The 23,633-nt window shown below is 49.5% G+C and overlaps 1 protein-coding gene across 5 annotated transcripts in view; it reads left to right on the top strand.

Annotated features, from left to right (window-relative positions):
- Window positions 1-22,268, top strand: part of MSI1 (musashi RNA binding protein 1) — a 62,006-nt gene extending 39,738 nt beyond the window's left edge. For 2 of the 5 annotated variants that reach the window (XM_083373285.1, XM_083373288.1), the window contains exons 8-15: window positions 4,577-4,659; window positions 5,762-5,879; window positions 6,105-6,185; window positions 7,261-7,317; window positions 12,952-13,014; window positions 13,117-13,289; window positions 13,908-13,973; window positions 19,509-22,268. In XM_083373285.1, coding sequence (XP_083229411.1) covers window positions 4,577-4,659; window positions 5,762-5,879; window positions 6,105-6,185; window positions 7,261-7,317; window positions 12,952-13,014; window positions 13,117-13,289; window positions 13,908-13,949 — 617 coding nt within the window. In that variant the 3' untranslated portion in view covers window positions 13,950-13,973; window positions 19,509-22,268. The remainder of the gene's footprint in view (window positions 1-4,576; window positions 4,660-5,761; window positions 5,880-6,104; window positions 6,186-7,260; window positions 7,318-12,951; window positions 13,015-13,116; window positions 13,290-13,907; window positions 13,974-19,508) is intronic. The other 3 variants (XM_083373286.1, XM_083373289.1, XM_083373287.1) reach the window with 3 other exon arrangements.
- The last annotated feature ends 1,365 nt before the right edge of the window (window positions 22,269-23,633 follow it).

Below are 23,633 nucleotides of genomic sequence, written 5' to 3'. Positions count from 1 at the left end.
GGTGGAGGACAGGAAGGCCTGGAGGAACGTTGTCCATGGGGTCGCGATGGGTCGGACACGCATTCGCAGCCAACAACAACAGGGTGGAATTGAGGCCTTTGAACTGTGGTGCTGGAGAAGACTCCTGCGAGTCCCTTGGACTGCAAGGCGATCAAACCGGTCAGTCCTAGAGGAGATCAACCCTGACCGCTCTTTAGAAGGCCAGATCCTGAAGTTGAAACTCAAGTACTTTGGCCACCCAATGAGAAGGAAGGACTCACTGGAGAAGAGCCTAATGCTGGGAAAGGTTGAGGGCAATAGAAGAAGGGGACGACAGAGAATGAGGTGGCTGGATGGAGTCACTGAAGCAGTAGGCGTGAGCCTAAATGGACTCCAGAAGACGGTAGAGGACAGGAAGGCCTGGAGGAACGTTGTCCATGGGGTCGTGATGGGTCGGACACGACTTCGCAACGAACAACAATCTTATTTCACAGGCTTTCCTGTCCTCCTCAGATGCTTTTTTCTTCAGGTTTAGCAGATCAGCTCTTCTGAAATCCCTTTCTTCTCTGTTCCTCTGTCCCCCGAAATCATGAACTTTCCCAAGGTTTCAGTCATCAACTAATTCTACTTAGGTATGGTTTAAGTCCAGCCTTGTATGAAATTGCCAGAAAGAGAGGAGAAGAACTGGCCTATCGCCTTTTAAACATGTTTGTTAAGCCAATCCCGGCCGTTTGAAAGCGACCCTGGCTTCTCCCCGCATTGACTTTGCTTGCCAGGTGGCAAACGGTGATCAGATGACCCTGGGACGCGGCACCGGTCACCAGCACACGCCGGTTGCCAAGTGCTCAGACTTTCATCACATGACTGGAGATGCTGCAAGGGCCGTAAATCATTTTTTTTGAGTGCCCTTTTCACTTCAAACGGTCACCAACCAAATGATTGCAAGTCGAGGAGCACCTTTTCTTGCGTTCTTGACTGAACTTCTGAAACGTTGGTTCTTTGCACATCTGGGGACTTCACGATGCTTTCCCTTCTCTTCCTTCCTACGATCCATTCCTTTTGGGTTCTGCCTTTCAGCCCTTCCATTCATTGGCCTTTGCTTCAGGGAGGCCTCCTAAGCCTTGTTCAGCTTCCTGCATTAAAGCTGCCCGTTCTTCTTTCTCCCCTATTCTGTGCATCCACACAGAGGACTGGAATCCTAGAGGCAGAGAACTGGAAGGGGCTTCCCATCCCCGACGTTTGTTTCTCTTCTGCCTTAGAGGCAGCAGCTTTCTGTTCACAGCCTCTGGCGCAGGTTTGCAAAGTGACTTTCCAGGAATTTCTTCCACCTCTTGTCAGGAGTCCCTGATCTCAGAAGTGAGCGCTATTATGGAAGAGAAGTTCAAGCTGTTCACAGTTGGGACCATCTGCTTAGCCAGTTGCTCTCTTCTTCCTGATCCACCTCCTTTGAAAGAATGAATAAAGAAAACACCCCCAGCTCCTTCCTGGACCATTCTGCCCAGGGGTTTCATACTCCCTTGCAGTATTTTCATGAGACTAAACTAGACGGGACTGGACTGGACTGGACTAGAATAGAATAGAATAGAATAGAATAGAATAGAATAGAATAGAATAGAATAGAATAGAATAGAATAGAATAGAATAGAATAGAAATATGGAATGGAATAATAGAATAGAATGGAATGGAATGGAATAGAATAGAATAGAATAGAATAGAATAGAATAGAATAGAATAGAATAGAATAGAATAGAATAGAATAGAATAGAATAGAAATATGGAATGGAATAGAAATGAATGGAATGGAAGAATAGAATAGAATAGAATAGAATAGAATAGAATAGAATAGAATAGAATAGAATAGAATAGAATAGAATAGAATAGAATAGAATAGAATAGAATAGAGGTGGAAGGGACCTTGGTGGTCTTCTAGTGCAACCCCCTCCTCAAGCAGGAGAACCTATACCATTTCAGACAAACAGCTGTCCAGTCTCTTCTTAAAAGCCTCCAGTAATGGAGCGCCCACAATTTCTGGAGGCCAGCTGTTCCACTGGTTAATTGTCCTCACATTAGGAACTTTCTCCTTAATTCTAGGTTGCTTCTCTCTCTGATCAGTTTCCAACCATTGTTTCTTGTCCTGCCCTCTGGTGTTTTGGAGAATAATTTGACCCCCTCTGTCTTGTGGCCGCCCCTCAGGTACTGGAATGCTGCTCTCGTGTCTCCCCTATATCTTCTTTTCTTTAGCCCAGCCATACCCAAGTCCTGCAGCTGTTCTTCGTATATTTTAGTCTCCAGGCCTTGGATCATCTTAGTCGCTCTTTGATTTTAGTCGCTCTTCTCTGGTTGTGTCACTGTTCTCACGTGGTAGGAAGGAAAGGGTATTTGTCAGTGGGCTTAAAAAATTTTGTGAGTCCATCTCATCCTGAATGTGTGACCCAATGAAGGCAACACACACCGACAGGCTACAGCTTCAGTCTCTCGCAACAGAGAGTCTCTGATGACTATCGGCAGCTCTGCTTCCATCATTTCAGGGCAGAAGCAGGAACTCTTCCCTTTGTACAACTTCTGGAGGCTTCTTACTCAGACCAAAATCTTAGGTCAGCCGTTCTTTGTCCAAGGCTTTAGAGATATCCTCTTTGACAGGCCCTGGAATTTTCTGCAGCTCCAGAGAATACGCCTCCTTCTTGACGGGTTTCTTTCTTGGTGCCATTTTGCCTCCACGAGGGCTTCTTGTGTCCAGTCCAAAAATTCTTCATGGGGTGGGGAGTTTACCTTTGCCTCTGGCCTCTTCCCCTTCTCTTTCAGGTGAGCAATCGGCCTTCTTGCGGTCTTCAGACAGGAAAATAAACCCACCACATTTCCTGCAGGTCACATGAACCGATCTCTCTGTCCACAAGCTTCTTTCAACAGCAAGCAACAAGGGCCCTCCTTTTTCATTTGCTCTGCGACCTGGTGCTTTGGGCAGCTGTTTCCTTATATGTCCACTGAAGCTGCCTCAACTGGGTCAGTCGCGAGCAATGCTGCCATCTGTCAGCAGCTCTTAGGGAAGGATCAACAGCAGCTGTCAGTCGCAGTTCTGTCCTTCTTTCTCCTCAGTTGAACTCCTGTGCCAAACTCCTACTCACTTGCCCATTTCTCTAGTCTTAAGTTGCACCGATGGGATGCATGAAGCCTCTGCACCCTCCTGATGCTTGGAAGATCTGAAACATCATCATCATCATCATCATCATAATTTAATTTCTATACCGCCCTTCTCCCGAAGGACTCAGGGCGGTGTACAGGGCAATACAATAAAATACAACATACAAAAATTTAAAAAAATATTAAATATTACAGCCCAATTCAATACATTAATACAATAACATTAAAATACCCCCGAACCCATCAGACCAGGCCGGCTTGTTCAAATAAATATGTTTTTAGGTCACGTCGGAAGGAGCGAAGGTCGGGAGCCGTCCGGAGCTCCACCGGTAAACGGTTCCACAGGTCTGGCGCACCCACAGAGAACGCCCTCCCCCTGGGGGCCGCCAGTCGACACTCTTTGACCGACGGCACCTGCCTTCATCTAAGACACCGCCGACTTTTCCTCACCTGGACTGGCTCTCCTGCACCACGCGCCCTTCCCCCCCCCCAAATCTTGCTGCCCTAGCAAAGATGTAGATTTTTCTTTTTATAGCATTTCTGCCTGCAGATGTTCTCTTTGCTTTTACGCCTGCCCCATGCTCATTCATCAGCTATTACTGGCTTTATATAACGTAATGCATTGTATAAATTGAGGAAATAAATAGGTAACTGGAACAGAGCGGGCGGGTCTGTATTACAGGGCAGATTCTGCCACCCCTTTTCCACTCCCCCATTATGCCGTGTTTTAGCCAGAGAAATGCAGCTCTGGCTTTCCCTCTTGGCCCCACTTTCCAGGCTTCTTCTGTGCTCCGTTCTTCCTTCCTGGGTCCTCATCCTTTCATTGGTACCTGCCTTCCTGGCTGCCATCCACCGGGACTTAAGGAAATCTGAGCCGATGCTGGTATTGGCAGCCAGGATTTTTGAAAAGCAACTTAACTTTGCCATAGTAACTGGGGCGCAGCTGAGGCTGACCAGGCCTGCTCTCCCTTGCCCACGGAGAAGTTGCAGGCAGGAGGCCTTGGCTGCTGCTGGTGGGGAGGTGGCTATGCCCCAATTGGGCGGAAAGCGGGCGATATCTCTCCATTGCCATCTCTGTTATCTCCATAGCTGTGTTCTGGCGGGGGGGGGAGCTTTTGAAATGATAGGGATGGGTGGGAAGAGCTAGGAAGAGTAGGCAGGGGAGAGAGAAGGACTGCTGATGTCCATGTTCCTCAGCTCTTTTCCAATCATGGTTTGTTTACATCTCATAGAAATGGCATTCGCCTCAGGTTGGCCACCCTTCCAGGTCGGAAACACAAGAGATTCCTCAGTGAATAGGATGACATTCCTGTTGCCTTTCTGGTTTTGAAGTGGGCCAGCCTGGCGGCTGTTTCAGCCCCATGACAGCTTGTGAAAGGGACAGGTCCCTTCAGCCCGAGCCGCGGAGGGCCTTGTGGGGGCCTCTTCGACTTTTTTTTGCCTTCTTCTCTCTTTCAGGGTTTGGGTTTGTCACCTTTGAAAGCGAAGACATCGTGGAGAAAGTCTGCGAGATTCACTTCCATGAGATCAACAACAAAATGGTTAGGGCAAGGAAAATTGGGTTTGGGTGGGTGGGACGGATGGCGCCCCTCCTCCCTCCGGAACTGAGGGTCACGCAGCCTTTGCATGTTCAGCCAGGGCCCTCCGTGGTGGCCTTACTGGTGAGCCTGGCCACGTCACAGAACGGGGGTCCCACTCAGAGGGACATTGAGTGACAACACGCACCAGGGGGTTCTTCTGATGGCTGGAAATTAGCTTTGTCCGGTCAGGTGTTCCCCAGATGTGTGGAATTCAGTACCCAAAATTCTTAGCAACAGTTGTGCTCCTTGGGGAATTCTGGGCATCGGTTTATCCCAGGGGTAGGCAACCTCGGCTCTTTTATGACTCGTGGACTTCAACTCCCAGAATTCCTGAGTCAGCTGACTCAGGAATTCTGGGAGTTGAAGTCCACGAGTCATAAAAGAGCCGAGGTTGCCTACCCCTGGTCTATCCATCTGAAAGTGCAAAGCTGAAAGTTATTTTTTCCCCCAACCTTGGGCAGCATTTGTGAGGCAAAGGGCAGAGAGGGAAGGCGAAGCTAAGATGTTTTCTTCCTAAATACCTGTCTCCAGCTGGTTCGATCTGGCCGGGCTGGCACGCTCTGGGTTCCATCGATTAAGCAATGCCTCTAGCATCACACCCTCCAAGCGAATCCTCTCAGTAGCAACTCCTGCCCTCTGGAATCAGGGGCCCCCTGAGATCCAGATGGCCCCCGCCCCGCTGGCATTATTTCAGAGCCCTGAAGATGTGGCTCTTCAGCCAGGCCAGGTGATGCCCCTTTCTTTTCCTTGTGCCCGTCTGGCTTTGCCCATTTCTGCTCTTTCGGTCTGTCTTGTTTTTGTGGCTTTGCGTTGCTCCTAATTTTAAGTGTTCTTCACCGCTCATAAACTGCCCAGTCGCTGGGAGTGAGGTGGCACATAAATTTAATAAATTATTATTATGAATAGAGGAATGTGGCGTCATTAGGGCAGAATGTTGCGTGTTTTATTGCAAGGGGCCCTCAGTTGTTGTCCAGGGGTGGGGGTGGCCTGCAATAGCAATAAAATGTGGCACCCCCTTTTATAGGATTGTCTTAGTCTGACTTCCTGTTGTGTTTGGTGCCAGGTGGAATGTAAAAAAGCTCAGCCAAAGGAAGTGATGTCGCCCACTGGCTCCGCGAGGGGACGCTCCCGAGTGATGCCCTACGGAATGGATGCCTTCATGCTGGGCATTGGCATGTTGGGTAAGATGAGAAAGCACTGCCCTCTTCTGGACGAATCAGAGAACTGCACCCCCTCTTCTGGAAGAACCGCCCTCTTCTGGAAGAACCAGAGAACTGCAGGCACAGTGCAGAGAAATTGCACACTCCATCCTCTTTGCCCTCAAATTAAAATTGGATGTAGATGGAGAGGGGGACAGGGGGGTGTTTTTATGGGGCCTTCTGATTTTCTTCTTTCTTTGACAATAGGGTACCCAGGTTTCCAGGCAGCCACCTACACAAGCCGGAGCTACACCAGCATTGCACCTGGATATACCTACCAGTTTCCTGGTATGTTCTTCTTTCTCTAATTTTGTGTTGCTTTTGTTGTCCCAAATGTAGACAAACATCTCAACCATTCTTTGCAAATTGTCCTTCTTCTCTTGGGGGGGATGTGAAGTGCCTCCCCCAAAGCTGAGGTGAAATAGGAAAGGAATTGTCATCCAATTCAGTCTTTCTCAACCTCAGCCACTTTTAAGATTCAGACACTCCCAGAATTCCCCAGCCAGCATGCTAACGAGCTTTTAAGACCTGTGGATTTCAACTCCCAGAATTCCCCAGCCAGCCATTCTGGCTGGGGAATTCTGGGAGTTGAAGTCCACCCATCATTAAGTAGGTAAGATTGAGAAACACTGATCTAATTCAACCTTGCTGCAAGATTTACCAAAGCAATTGGATGGTGGCCTCCCTTTACTCAATTGTCGCCTTCTGACAATTGGAAACTCCCCTCTTTTGGAGTCTCTGCTTCTACAGCTGCTCACACCCCCAGCTGAGAAGCATCTTTTCCCAGAGTGACTGCCTTTCAAAAACGGAGCGTTTTTTATTACCAAGCTTAAAGTGCCAGAGGCGTGATAGGAAATCCGGCAGGAGGACCCAAACCCTCTGAATAAACTGCAGAGGGTGAAGCACTTCATGTGCACCCTTCTGCCCACAATTTTCTCTAAAGCATGCATGCTTGTAAAGGTCAGTCTCTGCATTTTGGGGTGCATTTCTGAACAAAGAGAGGCCTGAAAGCCAGGGGAGGACAATGTTCGGGCTTGCATATTGCTTCCTCTTTGAATGACATCCATATCCCGTCCTCTCCAACCTTAAATTCAGTCAGATGCACGAGCACATTGGCAGACCCAGAGTTTTCACAAAGAACTGTTAGGTGTGTCTTCTGACGGCAGCACTTGACGCTTCTAGCAATGCCCCCTTGGAAGCTGCCGGTGGGCGTTCCTCCTCCCGCTGTTTTCAGGCAGTCTCTCTGAGGATTTCCATTTCCTGTGCTTGCCTTTGCGTTCCTTCCTCTTCCTCCTCCACCCTTCCCTCTGCCTCAGGGGGGACTTGATGGAGCATCCTAAGTGGTCTTGCCTTTCCTTTTTAGAATTCCGGGTAGAGCGGACCCCCCTCCCGAGTGCCCCTGTTCTCCCTGAGCTCACAGGTCAGTCCCACCGGTTTTCTCCTTGCAACATCTGGAAGAGAAGGGTGGGTGGGTCGTGCTTTCCCTGCCTTGCAGCCTTGGAGGCCAGGAGTTGCTGGTAGGCAGGCTGGCGCTGGTCTAGGTCCTCAGGATGGGGGCTTGGGGAGTCGAGAAGCTGCAGATGGAGAGGAACGGATGCATGCTGGGACATTTCTTCCCCAGTCCACAGTGGCTCCCTGATGAAGGGGGGAAAAGCATTCTCAGACCCTTACATAAAAGGAGAAACCCGAGTTCTCCATCTCATAATCATCCACTGTTTTCTGCTCTTTACCCTCTGTTGAAACCACTGATTGAGCCGTTGAGTAACTGGGTTGCCTGTTGTGTCATCCTTCCGTGGCAGAGCACCTGGTCTGCAGGTGAGAGAGCCACTGAAGAGAGCTGTATCCTGGAAGCCACGGCAGACAAGTGGATCAGGAAAGGATGTTGGCTCTCCAGATGTGGCTGTTGTAGGAGGAGAGCCAGATTAGTCTCTGAGGGCAAAAAATCAGGAGATAGCATCTTTTCTAACACTTTGATGAAAAGGCACAACTCAGCTTTGTTAGTCAGATATGATTAGGAATTCTGGGAATTGCAGACTCAAAACACCTGGAAAGCACCAACTTCTTCAGGGGATTGTGCAAAACGTTTTTTTTCCCCAAAATGATTTTGAATGTGAAACTTCACAAAGTTTCCTGCTTTAGGTACAAAATGCTCTGCTTCGAATATTGGAATAGCCCTGCCCCCCCTGCGTTCTGAACTCCCCCAATTTTCCAGCATGCTCAAAGTGCTCATTTTGCACTCAGACAATATTTTTGGGGTGACACAAAGCTCCCTGCTTGAAACAGTTGCACACCCCTCGTCCACAGGCATGTATTTCACAGGCTGCCTTTCAAATGCTCCTTTGGGGCAGTTTGTTCTTTTCAAAAGTGCCTGTGTGAGGTCCATCCCAAACATCTGGAAGGGAGAAGCCAAGAGGCAGTGGTGACCTTTTCTTTGTCACTTCCTCCTTAGCAACTGGACTTGAAAGGAAAACGTCGTCTTTCTGAACCATCTAAGCTCACCGAGACTGCCTCTTTGCAAAGAGGCAGTCCCGGAACTAGCGAAATCTGGGGGCTGGACAGGGGGCAGATTGTATCTGCCCTCAGTGTGGAAGGACTGCCACTCGAATGGGCCTTTTTAGGCACACCAGATGCTGCTTTAGGACCTCTTTCCAGAGCACGACACCATAGTCTCTCGAGACTTGAAGGATGCCAGTGAAGCTCACCGACTAACAAAGAGAAGGATTAGGGGGTGACGTGATACTTCCGGCACATGAGGGGTGTCACAGAGAAGAGGGGGGTCAACCTATTTTGCAAAGCACCAGAGGGCAAGAGAAGAAGTAGTAGGTGGAAGCTTGTTAAAGAGAGATCTAACCTGGACAGTGAGAACAATTGATCAATGGAGTGGCTTGCCTTCAGAAGTTGTGGGTGGTCCATCACTGGAGGTTTTCAAAAAGAGACTGGGCAGCCATTTGTCCGGAATGGTGTACAGGGGTAGGCAACCTTGGCTCTTTGATGACTTGTGGACTTCCTGGCTCAGGAATTCTGGGAGTTGAAGTCCATGAGTCATAAAAGAGCCAAGGTTGCCTACTCCTGGCCTAGGCCTAGGCCACTTTATGATTCGTGGACTTCAACTCCCAGAATTCCTGAGCCAGCCGTGCTGAGGGGAAAGAGAGGTTTCCAAGGTGAGCCACGCTGGCTCAGGAATTCTGGGAGTTGAAGTCCACGAGTCATGAGAGAGCCAAGGTTGCCTACCCCTGGTGTAAGATCTCCTGCTGCAGTCCCTTCCAGCCCTAGGATTCTATGACTCTCTTGTATCCTGAGGTGGCAAAAACCAGAAGTTCATCCTCCTGAGTTTCTTATTCTCTCCCAAGATGCCTCAGGCTTGACACGATGCCCTCGAGTCTGTGTTGCTGGGAGCCAGAGGGCTCTGCCTTCAGGTTTCCAGGCTCTTTCTGGTGTCACATCTCCCACAAACTTCCATCTCTTGAATAGATGCACGAAACCCTGTTAAGTAAAGGTCTCAAGAAACCTTTGCTAAGTTACAGTATTAGGAGACTGACTCTTCCTCATCTGCAAAAGTGGCCCTCAATTTAACGTGGTTTGCTGAGAATTAGGCGTGCAAAACCAGAGCAGAAGGCTTCAGCAGGGGTCCTGGTGGCGTGTCTTTCATCTCATGCCTTGCCAATCAAGCTGGAGCCACTGATCAAAAAATTCCACACAATGTGAATTCCTGCAGTTTTATCACAGGATGAATCCCAGCTGTACCCAACTGATGGCCTGTTCAACCTGAAATCTGTAACGAAGAAGAGTCAGGAAGCATTCAGACAACGTGTTGTCCATAGTTGGGTTTCCTCCACTTTCTGGATAGCAGACCCAGTTTGAAGTTTCATGTCCAGGTTAAGCTTCCGGTCAGTCATCCACTGACTGGAAGGCAAAGTAGTAAATTCACCATATCCTCTTTCCTGCTTCATCTGTCTATCTGTCCGTCTGCCTACTGAGTAAACTGGCAGTCTTTCAAAGCCCTGTGTGGTATTTTCTAGGATTGCCTATTGGACCCAGAGATGGGCTTGTCAGGATAATGTTACGTCATCTATGCCGGTTTCTGCTGAGATTCAACAGCCGTCTTACCCAGTGTTGGCAAGTGGAATCCAGAGTTTTCAGGATTTTGTATCTTCTGCCAGTGACTCTCACCAGCTGCTATCTGAGAAGCATTGGAAGGCAATTGCTGGCAGAAATTTAGCAATCCTAAAACACCCTTAATTAAGCAGCTGTTAGGGAGACCCACGAAAGGCCAGTGTGCAGTTCTCCTTCTCAGCAGCCCATAACCCTCAGGGCATCTATTTTGAAAAGCATTCGGAGGCCGGATTTCATAATCTGCGGCTGTGCTCAGGTTGCTGGGTGTGTTTTTGTTGTTGCTAAATAAGAATCAATAACTGGCTGCCCACCAATTCCTGAGTGAAGCAGAAGGTAGGGTTTGAGACCCCCTCCTTCTCCTTTCCCCTTTTCTAAGTTGTCTGGTGGGAGAACCCAACTCTGGTCCACCTCAGATCCTTGGTAACATATTTCACCTTGCTGATAAAAACAAAACCTCTCCCATCTGATCCGCAAGCTCTTGATGAAATGGATCGGGCTGGAACTTTGATGCCTGCTTCAGACTACGAGCTCCAATAGTGAAAAGAATTGCTATCAAAATAGTTTTAGCAGATTGGCAGGAAGAGGGGTCACCTAATCTATAAGTGAGACAGTCATCACACTGATGGAGTGCAGCTGTTGTATAAATTTGGCTTCTCTACAACTGGAGGTAGTGACAGATTTTATTTTCCTGGGCTCCAAGATCACCGCAGATGGGGACTGTAGCCAAGAAATTAAAAGACGCTTGCTCCTGGGAAGGAAAGCCATGGCAAATCTAGACAGCACACTAAAAAGCAGAGACATCACCCTGTCAACAAAAGTGCGTATAGTCAAGGCTATGGTCTTCCCAGTTGCAATGTATGGCAGTGAAATTTGGACCATAAGAAAGGCTGAGCGCCAAAGAATTGAGGCCTTTGAACTATGGTGCTGGAGAAGACTCCTGCGAGTCCCTTGGACTGCAAGGCGATCAAACCGGTCAGTCCTAGAGGAGATCAATCCTGACTGCTCTTTAGAAGGCCAGATCTTGAAGCTAAAACTCAAATACTTTGGCCACCTAATGAGAAAGAAGGACTCACTGGAGAAGAGCCTAATGCTGGGAAAGATCGAGGGCAATAGAAGAAGGGGACGACAGAGAATGAGGTGGCTGGATGGAGTCACTGAAGCAGTAGGCGTGAGCTTAAATGGGCTCCAGAAGATGGTGGAAGACAGGAAGGCCTGGAGGAACGTTGTCCATAGGGTCGCGATGAGTCGGACACGACTTCGCAACTAATAACAACTGCAAAATGGATCAAAGAAGCGGGAGAGTATGGCGCTCTCAGATTTTCGTGACGTCAGCATGGCATGGAAGAATTTTACTGCTTCCTGTGGATGCCAGCATTATTTGATAAGGTCATGTGTCTAATCAACAAACAAACTAGAGTATGCCAACAAGGAGCTGGGCCCAGCCATTGAGATCAAGGATGACTTAGGGCTTAAATTTTTCCTTCCTTCCTTCCTTCCTTCCTTCCTTCCTTCCTTCCTTCCTTCCTTCCTTCCTTCCTTCCTTCCTTCCTTCCTTCCTTCCTTCCTTCCTGTTGTTTTCCAAGTTCCTTCTTGCTATTGCCATTCCTTCAAAGCTTCGTAAAGGTGGTTTTGCACTGTGCTTCTGCAAGCAGAGCGGCACTTTTCTGCATCTAAGCTAACGGCACAATCGCTTCCATGCACCATCCCATTCTCTGAGCATCTCCTCACTCTTGAAGCCCCCTTTGCCTTCCTCCAGGCTTTGGACTGCAAGGAAGTAGGGTGCTGAATTCATGCTCTGGTATAAATCTGTGGATGCCTTTAGGGGCCCTGCCAGAGGGAGGGATTAAAATCTTGTTCCCCAGCTCTTGTCCCATCTCCATCTGTCTCTGAAGATAGTGGCATACTTCAGAGCGGGATGGGGATGAATGGGTCCTCCAGATACCCATCCCAAAAACCTGTATCAAATCATGGTGAGGCTCAGTGTGCTTTTGCCCCCGCCTCCCGTTTCTCTTCTCAGGAGACCGTTCACTGAGGAAGCTCTTTGTGTGAATGCTGCAAGCCAGGATGGGAGGGCAGAAGAAGCTCAGGGGAGCCTGTTGACTGGTGGAGAGTTTCTTTGGGAGAATGTTACGTTCGTTTCAGAGATTTGGTGGGAGTTTGCAATCTCTAGTGAAGCTGGAAGCTGTGAGCTGCTGCTGGTTTCAGGTGGCCAAAGATCTCCTTTAGTTCTTTGCAGGCGTGGCAGGTTTACGTTGCATTGTCAAAGTGATTGGGGTGCTTCAGATAAGCCAGGATTTAGCCACAACATGCCTGTGCCAACTTTACCAGATAAACATGAACATCTCCCCCCCACACACATCTTGTTTTGATTTCCACTTCAAGAAGGAAAGGCAAAAAAGGGAAAAGAAAAGAAAAAACAGCTTTGTGAAGACAGGGATCAGAATGGGCAGGAACTCCCTGGGTTGTTTTGGGCCTGAGGTTCTGCTAGAGCTAATTTCAGGGCTGGCGCTAGAGGTTCAGGAATGGCTAGGTCAAGTAAATCTCCATAGTCGGCATTGGCGGAGCATCCTGCTAACGCAGACCGGCAGGATTTACCCAGACAGCCCCACAGAAGAGCTGGCTGGGCCCTGGGGCACAGGAACATGCATGTCCCTCTTCTTAGCCTTCTTTCACGTCTCTTACACACAGGCTTTCAAGCGAATGGCTTCATGGAAAGCCAGAGAGTGGCTCCGCATTAGCCACTGGGAAGCAGGAGCGGCTGGTCAAGGACCGCTCATGCTGGCCAGCTGGTTTTTCAGGATATACTTGGCCTGGTGGCCACCCCGACACAAACCAGCCGTGGCATAGCTGCCCATGCAGATGCGTGTCTGCAGTGGGCACGGGCTGGGCATCTCTGGGTTCCCTGCATCCCATCCCTGACTCTGCCTCTTTCCCCCCACAGCCATACCCCTCACTGCTTATGGACCAATGGCGGCAGCGGCAGCAGCCGTGGTACGAGGGACAGGTAACTGCCGCATCTCTTCCCAGAGGTCTCTGGGGACCTTTTCTGCACGGCTGGGGGCGGGTGGGGGGGGCAGGGTGCCATTGTAGCATCTCGACTGGCTAGTGTTGCTTCCTTCGCTAGGTTCCACCCCCAGCCGCACTGGCGGCTTCCTGGGCACCACCAGCCCCGGGCCGATGGCTGAGCTTTACGGAGCAGCCAATCAGGATTCAGGAGTCAGCAGTTACATCAGTGCGGCGAGTCCCGCCCCCAGCACCGGCTTCGGCCACAGCCTAGGGGTGAGTGCTGTGGGGGGCTCCACGGGCAGGGAACGGACCGGCGAGCCCAAGAGCCAGAGAGGAGGAGGGTCCCGGCCAGCTCCCGGTCCTGGGAGGGAGGTTTTTGTTGGATCGGGGCAGGTGCTGTGGACGAGAAGCAACGAGTTCCGTGTTGAGGGCGTGTGAAGACCTGGGCAATCTTTGTGAGCCGAAGGAAGCCGGGTTTCTTCTGAGCCATTCCAGGTCTTTCGTTTGAGTCGCAACTCCACCTCTTCTGTGCACAAGGAGCCCCTCTTGCATAAGAGTCTCCCGGCTTCGCTTGTAAGATATTGCTGAGCCTCACCTGGCCACCTCTGCATGGCCCAAACCAGCGGTAGGCAACCTTGGCTCTTTTATGACTCGTGGACTTCAACTCCCAGAATTCCTGAGCCAGCATAGCAGAAGTCCAGGAGTCATAAAAGAGCCAGGGTTGCCTACCCCTGGCCCAAACCAAGTGTCAGTGGGAGAGAGGGGGAGCCAAGCCAGCTAGAGAGTCTCCCCTCACAAAATTCTGGCAACTTAAGCTTCACTTTACCTAACGCTGCAAGTCCTCTGTAGTGTCCATTGTAGTGAATAGCGTGCAATATTTTTTTTTGGCAGGGGCCTTTGATTGCAACGGCATTTACTAACGGTTACCATTGAAGCTGAGGACCAAGAAAACAGATGGTAAGTGGGCTCTCTAGGGCAGGAGAAGAGCCTCAGCTTGACTGCGGTTGGGAAAAACTCCTGGGCCTGCCCTGGAACACTTTTGTCTCTCCATTGGGAGGTGTCATCTGGGGCAAAACATGAAACCCTCTGTCTTTTAAGATTCAGTCGGAGCTTTCCCAGGTGTGGAACATCTGAAACGTGTCAAATCTGACACATTGCAAGGCTGCCGAATCCTTTTTTTAAAAAACAAATCTAAGTAGAGTCTGGAAATGCAGCTGGATTTAAAAGTTGGGTGGTTATTCAGTATTTTATGATTCTGCTGCTTTTATAATGAATTACATGGAGTGCTTGGTGCTCTCTGAGCTTGATTGTTTGCTTACCTTTGATCACACAACTAGGTAACATGATCAGTGGGAGGGGGGGGTGTTTATATCCTGCCAGTATTGGTTGGGGTGGGGCTTCCTCCCTCGTTCTTCCTTGATTAGGGTATTGTTTCCTGCTTGATCGATTGCCTGGCGTTAATCCCTGTGTGGGTTGCTGGAGAGGATGTGTTCTTTTTGTTTCATTTTTAGTTTTTTAATTGTCACTTTTGAATGGCGTGCAAATGTATTAATCTCTGTGTGTCTGTCGGTGACTGATTTGTCTGAGTGCCCAGCTTCCAAGCATTCACTTGGTTTTACAGTTTTGCTTGGTCTTGTATGCTCACAGATTCCTAGGTGAAACTATGGTTCAGTCTTGTCCATTTGCTGTGACCGTCCGTTGGTGTCTCTGGTGTGCTCTGCTAGTTTCCAGCCTGTCTCTCTGCCCTACATAGTGGCTGCTGCAGTCCTTACATTGTAGGGTGTAGATGACTCTTGTTACTCCCAGACATTTTCCTATGAGTACTGCAACAACCCAGAACAACAGACCGCCTCTATAACATTATCTAACAAAATGGATGCCCACACAATTATATCAAAAAGTGCCTAATCACTCAATCCACTACAGCAGGGGTGTCAAACTCAATTTCATGGAGGGCCGCATCAGCATTGCGGTTGCCCTCAAGGGGCCGGGTGGGTGTGGCCAGGGTGGGCGTGGCCTACTGGGTGGGCGTGGCTAGAGTGCGTATGGCCTGCTGGGTGGGCGTGGCCAGCTCTACATCATTCACATCAAGGGTGCCTATGGGGGCCTGGGCAGGAGTGGGACAGATCTGAGGGTCTCTGGCAGGAGGTTTCTGGGCCAGGGCCAAGGCAGTGGGGGCTGTTCCCTCACTGTTTCCAGGATGGCTTCGCGGGCCGCATGAAACCACTTCGCGGGCCGCATCCAGGCCCCGGGGCTTGTGTTTGACATGTCTGCACTACAGCACAACCAACATAAGCTATAGCAACAGAAATAGCTTCACGGTGCTTTACAGCCTTCTCTAAGCAGTTTACAGAGTCAGCCCATTGTCCTCAACAATCTGGGTCCTCATTTTACCGACCCTGAAAGGATGGAAGGCTGAGTCAACCTTGAGCCAGTCAGGATCGAACTCCTGGAAGTGGGCACAGTCAGCCCGCAGTACTAACCCAGAGGTCCCCAACCCCCATTCCGTGGACCAGTACCGGGCCGTGGCACGCCAGCAACCAGTCCGTACAAACGAGCAAGCCCCGTCCATGGGATGCAGGCAGCACACAAAACCACGCACTCTCCGGTCCATGGAACAATCTCTCCATGGAACCAGTCCCTGGTGCCCAAAAGGTTGGGGACCTCTGTTCTAACCACTGCACCGCCAGGGCTCTTAGGAAAACTATGAAACAGATATAGTTCCCATATACCAAAAACGTCTCTGAAACAACCAACAGACTACAGGTAGGTCTTGACCTATGACCACAATTGAGCCCAAAATTTATGTTGCTAAGTGAGAAATTTGTTAAGTGAGTGTTGCCCCATTTTATAACTTTTCTTACCACATTTGTTAAGTGAATCACTGCACACGCTGTTGTGTGTTTAATGAATCTGGCTTCCCCATTGACTTTGCTGGTCAGAAGGTCACTGCAACCGTCATAAATATGAACCAGTTGTCAAGCATTAGAGAGCCCTGGTGACCCAGTGGTTAGAATGCAGCATTGCAGGTGAATTCTGCTGACTGCCAGCAGTTTGATCCTGACCGGCTCAAGGTTGACTCAGCCGTCCATCCTTCCGAGGTCGGTAAAGTGAGGACCCGGATTGTTTGGCGGGGGGGACAGACAATAAGCTGACTCTGTAAACCACTTAGAGAGAGCTATGAAGCAGTATATAAGTCTTAAGTGCTATTGCTATCTAAATGTAAATCACATGACCATGGAGATGCTGCTCATAATTGTGAAAAAGGGTCATAAGTCACTTTTTCCAGTGCTGTTGTAACTTTGAATGGTTACTAAATGGACTTTGGTAAGTCGAGGACTTATTACAACCATGTGACATCACTGTACACATACACCCACAAGAGCCCTCCAGCATTTCTTAAATAACCGAAAAGACCCAGTAGCTCGAAAAACAGGAGTCATCTGCAGCATATAATGTAAAGACTGTAAGAGCCACTGTGTAGGACAGGCAGGCAGAAGAAGACTAGCAAAGCTCATCCCTGGGGGCTGGACTAGAAGACCTCCAAGGTCCCTTCCAGCTAAGAAGGGAACAAAAAGACCAAAACAGATCCTCTCCAGCAACCAATACCCAGAGAAGCAGGGATTAACACCAGACCAACAGTCAAGCAGAAAACAATTCCTAATCCAGGAACTACCAAGGAGAAACCTCACCCACTCCAGCTGGTGCATATAAACCAGAGGTGTCCCCAACCTTTTGGGCACCAGGGACCGGTTCCATGGAGAAAGGTTTTCCTGCGGACCAGAGGGTGCGTGGTTCTGTGTCCTGCCTGGACCCCATGGATGGGGCTTTGCTTGTTTATGTGGACCGGTTGCTGGGATGCCACGGCACAGTACCGTCCACGGACCGGGGGTTGGGGACCTCTGATATAAACAGAACAAGTGCCTAGTTGGTAATGAAATGACTGCAAGGAAACTGCCAAGTCCAGAAAGCACCAAGGACCCCACAGTTTAACTCTGAGCTACATACATTCCCTTCTTTTGGCATGAATCGAATTTTAATTCATTCCACTTGCTTTAGAATTTAAAACTTTGGCACTGGACTCTGTTTGCACTGGTCCACATGGCCCAAAGCGACAGACGGAAGTTCACTAGCTGGACTTGCCTTCCTCTTGAACCAGTCAAATAAAGACCCCCTGCGGTTACGTTTGCTCAGCCCACTCCCCCTTTGGGACCCTTCTGAGGGCCAGAGCAACATATAATTAAGCCCGTTGGGTACACTGTACAGGTAATCCTCAGGTTAAAACCATAATGGAGCCTACCTATCATGGTCACAGTTGTCATAAAAACCATTATTTATTTTTTGCGGCAGTTGTTAAATGAATCGGCAGTTATGAAGCAAACTAAAGGTTTCCTGTGGCTGTGATTTTCCTGCGAAACAGAAGTAAATACCTGTTTTCAGCAAAAATGTCGTAAAACAGTCACATGACCGTGGGATGCTGCAAACAGCCCTCGGTGAAACCCAGTTGTTGAGTGCCAACGTGTAATCACATGACTAGGTGGGGCACTTTTAATCCTGTTTGCTGGTACCCCTTCCCTGGGTAGATCCACTGGACCTTCAAACGGCCCCAGGTTGAGGACTCCCTATATTATGCAAGCTAAGAAAAGAGGTTAAGGCTGCTGTGTGAATGCAGTCAAACCAAAGCACACTTTCGTGGCTTGAGCAGCAGAGCAACTCGTGCGGTGCTCCTCTCCCACAGCGCAGGCGCTGTGGGAATTGTCTCTTGTGCAACATGGTTTCCTCACCGCATGCTTCCCTGGAAGGAAGGTGAACAGTGCTTCTCAACCTTGGCAACTTTAAGATGTGTGGACTTCCAACTCCGAGCATTCGTGCCAATTGGGGAGTTCTGGCAGTTGAATTTGCCACATTTGAGAAACCCTGCGCTAAAACAGGAAGATTAAATTTAACTCCAAACAGTTAAATATAAGAGGAAGCCACTCACAAAGGAAAAGTAACATCTGAAATGGTAAATGGCAGGGATCCACAATCCCCGGGCCGCAGCCCGCTACCGGGCCGTGGCATATTTGGAATTGGGCTGTGCGAGCGGCGGGCAAGCTGTGCACAGCTTGGTTTTCCAAGTGGTGGGCTTGCGTGTGTGCACACAGCCGCGGAACTCAAGTTGCATAAGTCAAGTTATGCATGCATACATCAGCCTACCGCTCACACATCCCGATTCCCTCCCCCTCCCCCCCCCCCCGCAGCCAGGCCACCAAGTCACAAAGGTTGGGACCACTGGTATAGGTTCTCCTGGTTGAGCAGGAGGTTGGACTAGAAGACCTCCAAGGTCCCTCCCAGCTCTATTCTAAATTCTAAACTCCTCCCAGTCAGTCATAGTGTGGGGACAGCTTAGCTCAGCCAGTTGACCTTAACCATCCTCCAGAAAAACAGCTGGAGAGAAAAGCAAAAACTTGAACAATGTAAGGTGCTTCTGTGCTACAGAACCACAGTAGGAAGTTTTTGCTTTTCAAGTCACTTGCTGTAGGGGCCGAGCCACATCTGCTGCTGCTGTGGGGGGGGGGTGGCAGTCTCATACAGAAGGAAGCCTCCCCCGTGCTCTCCCGTGGTGCAGTCTCAGCTGGAAGACCCCGAAGGGTGAATTCCTGAACCATTTACAGGCAGTCCTCATTAACAACCACTTGCAACAGAGCTGAGTGGGTAATGCATGTAACTGGTCCTCAAAGTGCCAGCCGTCCTGGATTTCTAACTGCTGCCGCATCCCACGGTCACACAATTGCAGTTAGCAGTTTCTCACAAACAAAGCCAATGAAGCTGACAGGCACAATCAGAAGCCACGATCAAGTCAGATCCTTGCTTAACTGCTCCAGGGTAGCCAGGAACTCCCAGGATTGCCGACCGTAAGCAACATGGTCACTTGACGTTGTGCTTTGCGACCACATCACTTAGTGGTGGAAATTTGGGTCCAATGACCACTAAGCGAGGACTTCCTGTAGTCTAATTCAGGGGTCCCCAACCCCTGAGCTGCAGCCTACTACCGGGCCTTGAGCCGTTTGGAACCGGCCGCGGAAGTGGTGGGTGAACGCGTGCACGCTAGCCCACGACTCACACGGAACCGGCCCTTCTCCCCACCCTCCCCGCTGGTGCGCAAAGCCAGGAAGGTTGGGAAACTCTGGTCGTAATTGCATGCTGGCAAGGAGGCCCAGTGTGGTGGGGGAGCCCGTTCGGGGGCACAGCGCAAGGGGGCGATGGGCTTGCAGGGGGTTCTAGCAGGGTAAATCCCACCTCTGCTCTCCCTGGGGCTACCAGAGTGGAGAAGCCTGCCTCCGCCGAGTAAGGGGGGGGGTGTCCGTGCAAGTGGTTGCCAGTCCTTTGGACAGTGAGATGGTCGGCATATAAATGGGATAAGTAAACGGGTACGCGCCGCCCCCTTTGGGCGGATGGCAAATGCGACGATGGTCACCTGGGCTGCTTTGCTTTCCTCTCTGCTCCCCGCAGATTCCCCAGTGAGCGAGCTGGAGGACTCCGCAGACCCGGAGGGATGAGCCAAGGTTTCATTTTCATTCAAAAACTGCACACTTGTGGCTGTCAGCTGGGCTCCGGCCAGCCCCCCCCCTCCCGCTGGCCAGAAAGCACTGGATTGGGAGGCGAGGACCGTCTCCTCTGCTACTAACCACAGACCGTTTACACTTCTCCCAAGCCTCTGACCCACTGCTTCTACTTTTATTTATTTTCTTAGCCTGTTAGTTCTTGGTTTTTTATTTTTATTTTGGGGAGGTCGGGGCGGGGGCGGGCGCGAGATCAGCACTCTCATTTTCCTGGTTCTTTTGCTCTTTTTCGGAGCTGCTGAAAAACCGTTTATTTTATTTTATTTTTTTGGTGACTGTGCGTAGGTAAGTTTTTATCAAGGAATATTTTTATTTGGTTTTGAAATCTTTTGTTTTGTTTCTTTTAGATATATATATAAATATATATATATATATATATTGAGATGGGGAAAAATATGGACTCGGTCACAAAAGAACAAAGTCTTTTTAAAGGACTGACTGGTTGATGTACAACTAAAGCAATTTCCGAAGAGGGGAGGGGGGAGAGAGAGAGAGAGAGACAGCTGAGAGGCTGAAGCGTTTAATAGTTTATCTGTCTCTCTTTTTTTAAACAAGGAATTTTTTTTTCTGTCAATGTGAGGCTTTTGAGACATACAGAATTAACAGGATGTGAACACTCGGGGCATTGCTGTGGAACAAATACAAACTGTATATTTTGCTAAGTGAGAAAAAACACTATTCCTTATTTCTGATTTTTTTTTCTCCCTGGTTTTTAGATTTTAGGCTCCTATGAGTTTGTTATTACTGTATTTTTCCCTTGATCTTTCTGTATCATATGTAAATTGTGCAAGGCTCTCTTACGCCTTGTCTTCACAGCAGAGGAACCTTGTATCGTTGATTCTTTCTTTCTTTCTTTCTTTCTTTCTTTCTTTCTTTCTTTCTTTTTCTTTCTTTCTTTCTTTCTTTCTTTCTTTCTTTCTTTCTTTCTCTCTCTCTCTCTCTCTCTTTCTTCTTCCTTTCTTTCTTCCTTTCTTTCTTTCTTTCTTTCTTTCTTTCTTTCTTTCTTTCTTTCTTTCTTTCTTTCTTTCTTTCTTTCTTTCTTTCTTTCTTTCTTTCTTTCTTTCTTTCCCTCTTTTGGGCTTTGAAGCCAACAATGTGAGCAATATTCTCTGTTTGGACCACGACAAACCTCCTTTCTTTTTATACCTTTTGCTGTAAGCTTTTATGACTTCTGATGAGATGGAAGGGGGTGGGTGGGTGGGCAGGGATGGGATGGGCAGGGGGAGGGCCGGGAAGGACCGCGAGATGGGCAAGAGACAGGGTGGGGAGGGCTGGGTGGGAGCCACATAACCAGCAGGGCCTGTTAGGCTGAGCAAGATGCACCGGCCACGTCGCCACTCGCTCATGTGGCCTGAGCCCACAAGAGCACTTTTGCCCGGCGGCTGGTCTCCGTTGATGCTTGGGCCCAGGGACAACTCTCTCAATATTTGCCACTTTCTGCCACGGGGGGGTCATGGCCTGCAAGGGGCTGGGGGTGTCTGGGGGACAGGCATCTGCTCATCTCTGGCAAAGGAGTCAAGGAGTGGAGCAGATCCAGACCGTCTCAGGTGTCTCGGAAGGAGAGGCAACCCCCCCCACACACACACATTTTTTCCCTTTTTGCAGCCATGTGCAGCTGAGGTGCAGCAGCTGTTTGAGCTTGACCATATCAGGAGATCGATTTTCCAGCGCCTGGGGAGAGGAGCTCTCTCCAGAAAAGAGAGCCACGTTTATTTTCCTCTAACGCATCCCCTGCCTTTCCCACTCCAGGCCTTGCTTCCTCTCCCCCTGTGTCATTTGAGGCTGTTGCCCCAGAGAGGCTGGGGGCGGGGAGGGGTCTGCCCTTCCTTTGCACCCTTTGCCAGTGGGCGAATGGAGGGAACAGGGCTGTCCTCAGTCGTCTTTGGGGGAGGGTCTTTTGCTTTTCAGCTTCAGGGTCTCCCCTGAAGCTCAGTTGAGAACCCAAATATATTTTTGGGTTTTATATCTGCCAAGGGTCTTACCATTGCGCTGATAACAAAAATGAAATGGATAGATAGATTTTCTCCAGGTGCCGCAAGAGCGATCTGCTATCCCCCGTTCCTGCCCAGGCTCTGTCCAGATGGTGGCCATCTTTGGTTACTCCATTTTCCTGAGACTTTCTAGATTCGAGCGAGGAATTCTGCACACGGCAGCCCCAAAGCGTGCAGACGCTGGGTATTGAGACGGGGAGAGGGGATTGGGGTCTGCAGTTAGCAGTGTCAAACACTTGAGCCTTTTGAGGGTGTCCCCCATGTCCGATTGAGGCAGCAGGGGGGTGGGAGGAAACGACACCAGGAACCTCATTTCTTGCAGGCCAGCTTTCTGCTAGTGTTAATTCAAGTTTTTAGCTTCTTGGGGTTTGCCTCTCAGCCTAAATCCTAAGAAAGGATCAGCTTTTCCCTGCAGATCCTTCGCCTTTCCCACAGTCCCGGCCCCAGATTCCCACTGGCAGAATCCCCCCTTAAGCAACGTGAAAAATATTGGGAGAGTTTTTCTTGGTGGCAGGAGGGAGAAGAGAAGGAAACTCAGCTAATTAATACTGGAAACACAAAGCAATAATTTTTGTTAACTCAGATGAATATGTTTGTCTGGTTTTTTTTCTAAAGAAGAAATAAAAAAGCAGCCACAATCTATCACAGTCGTCCCCCCCCCCCACAAAAAAAACTGGTGCCTCCGGAGAGGAAAGATGCAGCACCTCTCAACCCTGCCAGCAGGGGGGGCTCCAGGTTGGGAATGTCTGATGGAAGGGGTTTATTTTTATTCTAGTCTTTGGCTGGGGGGGGGGGTGTCAGGGGATGTGACTGTCGCGTGGCACTCTTGTACCTCCTCCTTGGCACACATGCTGGGCTACTTCTATGCCAACCTTCTTTTTTAAAAGAAAATAAAGCTGTGTTTTTTATTAAGCCGGTTTTATTATATGTCAATGTTTGTTCTCACCATGCCTGTAACCCCTTTCCCCCCCAGATTTTCTGTTTTAAATTCCTAATAAATTATTTGAAAACAGCTCTGGCTCTGTGATCTGCAAAAGGTGAGGGTTTCAAGATGCTTGGGGAGGGGGGGCTCTTCCAGAGTGGGCCCCCAGGTGGGTGTGCAGGTCTGTGGCTTGGATTGCAAAGGTTTGACCAGCTGCAGACTTAGCAGGAGACTTAAAAGTCAAACTATGGGTACCTCTGGAGTGTGCTGCGTACTGTACTTGGGGCGTCCTAGGCTAGGGGTAGGCAACCTTGCCTCTTTCATGACTCATGGACTTCAACTCCCAGAATTCCTGAGCCAGCATGGCTCAGCTTGGAAGCCTCTCCCTTTCCCTTCCGCGTGGCTGGCTCAGGAATTCTGGGAGTTGAAGTCCATGAGTCATAAAAAAGGGCCAAGATTGCCTAGCCCTGCCCTAAACAAAAGGAGAGGAATCCTGCCTTAAGGATAAGGGCAACCAAGGGCACATCTGGGGTGTGATCCAGTGGTGGAAATGGATCCCCAGCAGCAGCCTGACAAGTTCACCCTTAAGGACCGGGAGCTCAAAGCCCTGGGCAAAGTCACCAGATGGGGACAGACTCAAGGCTCACCAGGCCTAATACTTCACGTAACGGCCGAGCGTTGGGTGCAGCCGGTATTGAACAGAAGCTCCTGAGCAGACCAATAAACCCGGCGTCCTTGGGGGAGGAACAGCCACATGGGAGAGGGATCTCTTACTTCTCTACCTTGGCGTAAGTTGCTGTGCTTTGTGTGATGCTACTGAGACTCCAGAACACTGCAAATGCTAAGGCCTTGGATTTAAGTTCCTGGTTGGTGAGCATTTCCGCAAAGCAGCTCACTCAAATGTAGGGTGACTGAGGGCATTGCTGGAGAGCCAATTCTCACATTCATTAGTGGCCAGGGCTCCAGTCACAGTCACCAGCAAGTGTGTGTGTTGCCTTGAGTGCTGCATGAGGAATGAAGCCAAGGGATGAAACTGAAGTGTTCATGCATTAATGCAAAAGTTAGTGAGTCAAAAGAAAATGAAGTTTCACAGGGATGTCGA

This window comes from Vipera ursinii, assembly GCF_947247035.1.
Source record: "Vipera ursinii genome assembly, chromosome: 14".
NCBI classification, from domain to species: Eukaryota; Metazoa; Chordata; class Lepidosauria; order Squamata; family Viperidae; genus Vipera; species Vipera ursinii.
This window is presented reverse-complemented; position numbering and strand designations above follow the sequence as displayed.